Source organism: Haplochromis burtoni, unplaced genomic scaffold (assembly GCF_018398535.1).
Source record: "Haplochromis burtoni strain Fernald_Lab_line unplaced genomic scaffold, NCSU_Asbu1 Contig_413, whole genome shotgun sequence".
NCBI classification, from domain to species: domain Eukaryota; kingdom Metazoa; phylum Chordata; class Actinopteri; order Cichliformes; family Cichlidae; genus Haplochromis; species Haplochromis burtoni.
In genome coordinates, this window is record NW_024582774.1 from 335,555 (window position 1) to 344,907 (window position 9,353).

Genomic DNA, 9,353 nt, shown 5'->3' on the forward strand with positions numbered 1-9,353 from the left:
GAAACTTGCTCATTAAAGTCTGTGCTGAGAATAACCAGTCACACTTGTTTTAAGCGCGTGGACACAGTATAGGCCACAGCCATCTGTGGTGGGGATGTGGTCTGCAGCTCCACTGCAGAGTGGTGGTGCAGTAGGGTTCGGGGGCAGTGCCAGGAGGCTGGCAGCACAGGTGGGAATGATTTGGTGATAATTTCCTGCTATTTCAGGAGCCAGCTGGACCCGGAGGAGCGAGCTGCAGCAGGAACGAGTCCTGCACAGAGCAAACTTGGAAAAAAGCTTAAAATAAAACAGTGCAACAGTGTGCATGTGTTGGGCCTGCATCTTACAGTGGTGTCAGGCCTGCAACCAGTACAGCCAGTAGAGGTAGTGGCCACGATGCTGGTGGATCTAACCACCATGCAGACAGTGGTGGATCCAGGCTGAGTGCAAACCTGACATAGTGGCCGGGTCACCCTTGGAGCAGCCACAGCTGGTCGGGGCTCTACGTCAACCGTGCTGGCTGTGGAGAAGCTGCCACGACTGCCAGCCTCTAACTCGCTCGCCACCATCGCCCCGCACGTTCCACCAACTAAAGGCAATGTCCTAACTCGCAGGGAGCCTCGCAAATGCTGAAGCAGAAGTGCTGGAGGGGTGGGCGGCCGGGACACCAGCGCCAGGAGTGCCTGCTGATGGAGGTGGGACAGGTGGGGCACCAGCCCTCCAACACCTTCCACCGGTCCAGGAGGGACGTACTGGTAAGGTGCCAAGAGGGTATATGGGGATGGAATAGGGCTGCACGCACCCTGGTTCAGCCAGGGCCATTGGTGGAGGCAGAGCAGGTGGAGGTTAGGTGCGTGCATGGGGACATACACAAATATCCCATAGTGCCACTACAAATAAATACAAGGGCAAAACGCAGTAAAGGCTGCAGCATCTCTGAACGGCGTCGACGGATTGGGATTGAGAGATGCGCTTTAAAAACCTTTAGTGGAAGCTTGTGGGCGGGGCTTGTAGTGTCTGAGCTGTACTCAGTGGTAACACGAGGTCGTGCGACGCCGGCTTTGGGGAGGAGGAGATGGCAGGGCCTTCTCGTGAGGCCCCGCCGCCTCCAGCGATTGGCCACTGTTCTAAAACCTCTGGAGCAGGCAGGGCTCACAGCCAACCTGAAGAAGTGTGCCGTTGGACAGATGGAGGTGCAGTATTTGGGGTACCACTCTGAAGACGTCCTCAGGCGGAGAAAACAACAGCCTGTAACCCAAGACCAAAAGAGAGGTGAGGCGGCTCTTGGGCACAGTTATCACTGCAGATTCCATCAATCGATCGATCAATCATGCCAAACTTGTGCATGGAGCAGTGCCAGGTAGCATCTGTGCAGGTAAAGAAGGGGGGACCCCTGCTTCACACACCTAACGTTTGACTCCCCTTCATTCATGCAGATGGACGCCTCGAACAGAGGGCTGAGGGACACTTTGTCCCAGCAGGTAAGAGGGCTCGACCGCCCTGTCGTCTGCATCAGACAGTAACTGTCAGAGAAACAGGCCAGATACAGCACGTTATCCGCCCCCGTTATTACCTCCTGGGATGCCCTCGGTTCAGACCATGTCCCACTGCAGCCCCATGAAGGAGTCCAACATCCAGATCACCCGGATCATCGTCCAGCTGCTGGCTGCTAGTACCTGCTTCATCTACATCTGTACGAGAACCCTTCAGTTTTCTGAAGTTTGGTAGATAAAAGCAGCAACACAACCCTGTTCATGTGACACGTGTGACTATAACAGATCAGTGGCCCTATGAGCAAATGTGTTACTGAAGTCCACAGCAGCTGTTATGCTGACGAAACACTACCATCAAAGGCCCCACACCCACGCACAGACGCATCCACATCCACGCACAGACACACTGTACGCACGCACACAACCACCCACGCACAGACGCACCCACGCACGCACGCACCACACACACACACACACCACACACACAGCACACGCACACACGCACGCACACACGCACGCACAGACGCACACACTCACCCACGCACAGCACATCATCCACGCACAGACACATCCACCCACGCACAGACACATCCACCCACGCACAGACACATCCACCCACGCACAGACACATCCACGCACGCACACAGCAGCCCACTGCTGTCTTGTGTAATGTTGCATGTGACACTACTCACTGGCTGATGTTAGCTATGGTGTCCATCCAACTGCGAATGCGAACTTTGTTGCGTATATTTGGCGGGTTGCTGAATTCGTGCACTATAGCGATGTGGTAAGGATACGGCCCCTGGAACAGCTGGCGCTCCAATGCTACCGAGTCAATCTGACAACATGAGACAGACAGAATTACACCGAGTGTTTCACATAGAAGTGTCTGGAAAATGAGACGAACATTTGTTCATCTTCATCTTGTTTAACGTTATCGTGATTTTAGCAGAGAGAACATGTCTGAGTCAGAGCTTCTCTTTTATGTAGCCAGATGTTCCAGCTGTTTTCAGCAAGCACAGTTATATCTGCTGTCAACAGCTTTACAGGCACAACAACCAAAGGTCTGAAGAGCCGGGGTGTCAAACAGAATAAAGTGATCCCCATTTTTATTTTGATCCTTTTCCCATTGTGGAGGACAAAACGTTTCACACACCTCACCTGTGTTCTCCCTGGTAATAGTAGCAGTAAGTAGATAACACATGTTGCCCAATGTGTACCTTTCTCTTATTTTTGCATACATTTCTCGCTTTCTTGTAGTCTATAAAATAAACTCCATACAGAGTCTGTGAATGGCAGAGATGTGTGCAGCACAGAGCCATGGCTCAGGCTCTGCATGAAGTTATAGTGCTCAACTTGTTTGATCTGCTCATCACAAACAAGCAGAACATTCGACTGCATCTGTATAAGTTTATAGTTTTTCCCACAGGTAAAAACCTCCATCATTGCCATTCATACAACACAAAGTAATTAATTAACAAGTTTGTTTTTCACTTTCCACTGTAGCACATTCCTGCTTTTTTACCACTACAGTAAAAACCTTTATTTTTTACAGTTTCTGTCTTTGCTGAAGCTTTCTGTAAGATCGAAGTGGGCTGTATGTGGCTCGCCATGTGAAGTGAGTCTGACACCCCGGCCACAGGAAAAGTGCTTTTTGTTGCAGTATTGCGACATGACAACATTTTATACACCAGCAGTTAAGATTTCTAATGACCAAAGGTCACCAACCTGATGCATAGGACGCATGTAGATTATGCGATTCCTCTCGGGAGGCATTCTCAGGATCTGATCCAGGACCTGTTCCATGTCTAGCTTCTTACACTGAGCGTAGTCAAATCTGTTTACTATGGGAGCACTTTCTACTCTCAGGTGCTTTAACACGCGGCATCTGGTAGCTGTAGAGTGTAAACACACAAAGACGCTGATTACTCGAGACCTTCCAACTCAGCATAACCAAAGATGTCGCGGGCACTTTGGAGCGTTTGAAACACGACAATTTGATTTTTAAAAAGTACAAAAGTTAGTAATGACTTCTTGTATTTGCACAATCTGCCAAAAATTAGTACATATCACCCTATTAGAGCACTTCGCTCTCGCTCTGCAGGCCTACTTGTTGTTCCTAGAGTATTTAAAAGTAGAATGGGAGGCAGAGCCTTCAGTTTTCAGGCCCCTCTTCTGTGGAACCAGCTTCCAGTTTGGATTCAGGAGACAGACACTATCTCTACTTTCAAGATTCAAACTTTCCTCTTTGCTAAAGCATAGAGTTAGGGCTGGACCAGGTGACCCTGGATCCTCCACAGGAGGTCTGGGCTCCTGGGTGCTTCACAGAGCGCCTGTACACCTCTCTGCATTTAATCATGAGCTATTATTAACCTCTGTCTCTCTTCCACAGCATGTCTTCATCCTGTCTTCCTTCTCTCACCCCAACCGGTCGCAGCAGATGGCCCCGCCCCTCCCTGAGCCTGGTTCTGACGGAGGTTTCTTCCTGTTAAAAGGGAGTTTTTCCTTCCCACTGTTTGGCCTAAACATGATCTCTTAACAAACAAGAGTGAAGACTAATTGTTTTGAATATGCAGTGACCAGCACTGACAATTTTGTGACTCATTTACAGACAAATTAGTTTCTCAAACGCAGAATATAAGAACCTCGGGAGATGCAAGAACATTTTACAGCTCATGTGCAGCACGAACACTCAGAAAAGTAGCAGCAGTCACATCTACTGCAGTCACATCTACTGCAGTTCATCTCCTGCAGTCATCTACTGCAGTTCATTTTAAATGTTAAAAAGTAACTAAAGACTAGAGGCACTCTGATAGCACACACCTTATGTTTTTAGTTTTTGGCAGAACAAAACATTAATGTAAGTTAATTATCAAATATGAGTACCGTGAATGAACATCATTTTGGGGCAGTCTTTAAGGACCAGGTCAGTGATTCCACAGTTGGTCAGAGTGATTCCCACCAGGTTCTTGCTCTTCAGAGACAAAATCTATACAAGCAAAACCATCTCAGTACATCTTTGATAAAAACACACTGCAGAACCATTTGACCAAACTTTAACCAGAAAGGAACCAAGGACAAAAACATCTGTGTGCTTTTCTTTGGATCACAGAGTAAAGTGTCAGTCCCTGTGTTTGTGTCCGAGCGCACACGTACCTGCACATGGTCGTCCTCAGTCACAGGGTCCGAAGTGCTGGTTGATTTGTCAGCCATTCGTTTCCTCCTCACTGCCATTCGAGGCCTGGCTCTGGAAAGATCTACACAAAATAACAGAGTCCAAGGTTAAACGCACCTGCCTGGCAAAGAGGCTGAAAACACACTGCTGTGAGATGGTGAATACTTCAGGTTAGTATCAGGTCAGATGGAAACCCCCACAAACGTGGGAGAGTGGACTTGTACAACATGAAAAGGCTGGATGGTCACACACTCCTGCAATAAAGAGGCTGTATCACAAGGAGGCCGATCAGTTTGTTTCCTCTGCACGGAGCGTGTCTGACGGTGCAGCAGCCGTGGAAACAACAATGTAATCTGCACATTTTTACTTTTTCCTCCAAGTAGATTTCCACTTTTTTCCTCAAAACAGCGTTCAGACTTTTTTCTTGAAATGCTCAATAATATTTGTACCTGAGCCGCCAGCAGACAAACCCGTGGCACCAATTTAAAAGAAGAAAACTTAGTTGATCTTATGTGCTGCACAATAATGTTTAACATTTAGTATTTACTGTCTTATTCCCATATATCATTGTGATGTTGTTTATTCTATTACTCTTGTTCTCTTCTGCTTGCTTTCTTTTTTCTTTCTCAACAGGTGACCCAGGTGATCGATATATGCATTTTTTTTCTCTGCCCGTTCTGTTGGTTTTTGGTTTTTGCCCTTCTCCCCCGTCCCTCTTCCCCTCTTTCTTTCTCCCCTTCTTTCCCCCAGTCAAGTCTGTCCCGTATTCAGTAAGTGAAAATAAAATAAACAATAAAAGGTGAATCAAATGGACCATTACGGCAAGGCTGGGATGGTCAGTTTGGTAAAGTAAATCCGTTGGGCATCTTTCTTTGCCTTTAGACAACAATTCTGATGCAAAAGAGCCAAACGGGACAGGCAAAAAAAAAAAAAAAAATAAAACTTCCTCTGACTGTGAGATCAACGTTACTGAGATCTGAACTTATACAGAACATTTACTACATTTGGTAAATCTGTTTCCCAGCAGAGCTGCTCTGTAACAAAGAGGAAGCCTCGATGTCCCAGCTGTACACAGGAACCTGAACACAGCTTCCATTTGTGCAGCTAAAGCGGCAAAGTAAAACTTGTTTTAAAACCCCACGTGGACACGTGTGAGTCGTGGACACGTGTGAGTCGTGGACACGTGTGAGTCGTGGACACGTGTGAGTCGTGGACACGCGCTTAAGGCTTTGAAAGAGAGCAAGAGGGATGTCACATCTGTGCACACTCACACACATATTTATAAAAGAGAAAAGCAGCCGAGTCGTGAAGCTGAACTTAATCAATTGTGTGTAAATAAGCACCATTTATTCAGGTTTGAATGTAGAGGTTTGTCAAAAACTGTCTGCTCAAAGTTCGTGTGCGTGCGGACGTAATTCCTTAAAAGCCAAATCACTGTAGAAACTTGTGGATCGTATCGTACGCACTCGTATCACTTTTGAGGCAAATTTCTCAGCTTAGCTTCTGAATGATCTTGTTAATAATTTCACATCCTCGTTAAGTTGGACTGTGGATACTGCAGCTCCTGCAGCTCCTGTGACAATCAGAACAGCCCCAGGTTTCTCTTCAGCTCTGTAGCCAGGCTGACAGCCAGAGCTCTGTCGAGCCAACCATCCCTCTAACCTTAACTAGTAACGACTTCATGAATAACATTTGAACATTAGAGAAAAAATTACCAGTAATCATCCCACAGATGTAATATTATCTACAGCTACTCTTAGTACCATTGATGTTAAGTTAGACTCTTTTTCTCCAATTGATCTTTCTGAGTTAACTTCAATAATTACTTCCTCCAAACCATCAACGTGTCTTTTAGACCCCATTCCTACAAAACTGCTCAAAGTCCTGCCATTAATTAATGCTTCAGTCTCTAATAATCAGCTTCGTAGCACAACATTCATCCAAGCACCAGCTAACACTCACACACAGACTGATGGTCGGAGAGAAACTTGGCTCAGTATCTGGCCCAAGGACACAGACTGGGGGAGCCAGGGATCGAACCACCGACCTTCTGATCAGTGGATGACCTGCTCCACCTCCCGACCTACTGCAACCAAAACTAAAAGATTCTCCTTCTGATCTTCATATTCGTTGCACATCTACCTCTCACATGCTGCCTGATGTCTGGATCAGCGTGGCCATGTTAACATGTGTGACAGGTTTTGTTCTGGGTGAACAAAAGTAAATAGCAACCGAATCACGAACAACCTCACAGAGGTTTTAAACACAGCGATGTACTGAGCCTGATGTATACGAACACATCTGCACGGAGCCATGAATAGAAGAAAGAAAAGCTTTAAGTTTCACTCCTGAGAAGCTGGATTCCTGTTGTTCCAGTCTTACCTGTCTCTGAGACCAACGGCACAGAGGACGTGCGGGTGCACGATCGGGTTAAAGGTCGCCTTGGAACAAAGTTCTCCTGCTGTGATCCTGAGCTCGCAGCAGAGGAAGGCTGCCTCTTCCCCTGAGCAGTCTGAGGTCCTGGTCTCCTGGGATCATTATTTACAGCACCACCTCTGGGCTCCACTCTGTCCACACTGGCAGGACCAGAACTCGGAGGGACAGAGGGTCGCTCTGCGCCCTCTCTGCCACTCGCAGCTCTGTCAGGGGCTGTTCCATGGGTGGCATCCATCACCACGCTCCTACATCCACCCGCATGTCCCGATGTGGCTCCTGCAGGTCCAACTCTGACCAATGAGCCGGTCATTGTCCTTACTCCAGTCCTTGATGCTGGAGTATCCTCTGATGTCCCGCTAGCTCCTGGTCTTGCCGCGGCCTCCACAGCCTCAGTAGTAGTTCCTTTACCGCTGCTCCTCCTGCTGCTCTCAGTAGCAGCCTTCATGTCGGCCTTAATCTGTTCACTGGTCACCTGGCAGCTCTTCTCACAGCTGTTCTCTGCAGCGCGAGTCTTTGGCTGATCAGCGACTGCCATGGATATAGCCACACTGTTGCCCCTCCTCAGCGGAGTCTTTCCTTTACCTGGAGACGAAACACACCATTTACAAACCTCGACACCAGCCAGTTTTTAAGCCGTCATAATTCCAATCAAATTAAGAATATCGGACTGATACATGAAGAAAGACGCTTGAAATCAAAACACATCCTGAATGTCTGTCCACCATCTCACGATCCAATCATCAAGCACTTGCTGGTGCCTTCTGGCTGTGAGCCGTATCGTGCATCACCTTTTGTACATGAGGCCGGCTGCTCCAAACATGAAGGTGGCATTAACCTGGAAACAAGGCCTTCCTCTTCCTCGCTGTCCGAGTCCGAGATGACCTGTGAAGGTTTGGGCACGTTGGCACAAGCTGATCTGCACTGCTGGACTAAACCACTGGGACCTGGAATTAAAATCAAATATTAATGTGCAAAGTGTATGCAAGACATGTCATTTATACCTTCATTTTTCCAAACACTGATTGCTTTGTTCAGTGAAAGACCAACGTCGGACCTGCTTGTTCCTCATCAGGTGGCTGTGATGCTGGAGCCTGGTGACTGGGCCCCGGAGCCACGTCGCCTTCTTCAGCCTCTGCTTCCTTCAGCTCGATCTGAGGCTCAACGTCCATGTTCTCCTTCCCAGAAAGTTAACATTCATATCAGAACCCAACCCTGACTCTATCAGCCTTACAATCTATCATATTTGACACGTGCGTTTCTGAGACCTGCGTCTCATCAACATGATCAATACTTGTCATAATTTCCAAACTCTTTTTGTCTAAAATGAACATTGTTGTTAACAACAATTCGCCAAAAACACCCAACGATACAAAATATATATCATAGAACTACATCATAGAACTACATCATAGAACTACATCATAGAACTACATCATAGAACTACGTCACAGAACTACGTCACAGAACTACGTCACAGAACTACGTCACAGAACTACATCATAGAAATATATCATAGAACTATATCATACTCAGCATGATGTAGCAAAAACATTCTGTGGGCTTTGTTATCAGGGTTAATAAACATCTGTTATCTCTGGCTATTTGTGATGGGTTGGGTCTCACAGGGTGAAATACAGAACATTTTTACCTCCTCTTCATCCTCTTCATCTTCTTCCTCCACTCCATTTACTTCTGCTGGTGCTGTAAAAACAAGCGCTGTAACTCAACATTACATCCATCATCTTCTACGACAGCGTACGAAGTAAAATACTTTATATAACTGAAGAAGTGAAGGTTAAAGGTCGCACTATGCCAGAACCGCAGGTTGAAAAACATTTCCACGCCGTGTGTGACGCGCTGCGCCCTCTCAACCTACAGCTGCGTTGGAACAAAAAGAGTGAGGGATGAAAACATGCATGACTGTCCCCCCAAGCTCCAACTAAGCGACTGCAGACTGAGACTTTCACAACGGATCAGCGACGGAAACCAGACAGCATCTGTTTAAACAGCCAGACTGGTTCAGCATTTTTTAGGTCATGGTGAGTATTGGTGTAACTTTAAAATCATGTTTACACATGATGCACGTGACTCTGTAAACACAGGAAAGGCATGTATGAATAATAGGGGTGCAACGATACACAAAATTCACGGTTCGGTTCGGTTCAATACTTTGGTGTCACGGTTCGATATTTTTTCGATACAAAAAATGTTCATGCATTTTTAATTTGTCATTTATTAAAATTATAAATATATATTTTAACTCAAAAGTA

General features: G+C 46.8%; 1 protein-coding gene across 2 annotated transcripts in view; it reads right to left on the reverse strand.

Moving 5' to 3' along the window:
- The window catches only part of fbxo38 (F-box protein 38), a 26,369-nt gene that overhangs the window by 7,563 nt on the left and 9,453 nt on the right, over window positions 1-9,353 (reverse strand). The window contains exons 12-19 of one of the 2 annotated variants that reach the window (XM_005944921.3): window positions 8,732-8,784; window positions 8,138-8,258; window positions 7,872-8,027; window positions 7,030-7,665; window positions 4,629-4,729; window positions 4,359-4,461; window positions 3,201-3,367; window positions 2,165-2,310 (exon numbers count right to left, since the gene is read on the reverse strand). In XM_005944921.3, the coding sequence (XP_005944983.1) occupies window positions 2,165-2,310; window positions 3,201-3,367; window positions 4,359-4,461; window positions 4,629-4,729; window positions 7,030-7,665; window positions 7,872-8,027; window positions 8,138-8,258; window positions 8,732-8,784 (1,483 nt within the window). Of the gene's footprint in view, window positions 1-2,120; window positions 2,311-3,200; window positions 3,368-4,358; window positions 4,462-4,628; window positions 4,730-7,029; window positions 7,666-7,871; window positions 8,028-8,137; window positions 8,259-8,731; window positions 8,785-9,353 lie in introns of those variants that run through there. The other variant, XM_005944922.3, reaches the window with a different exon arrangement.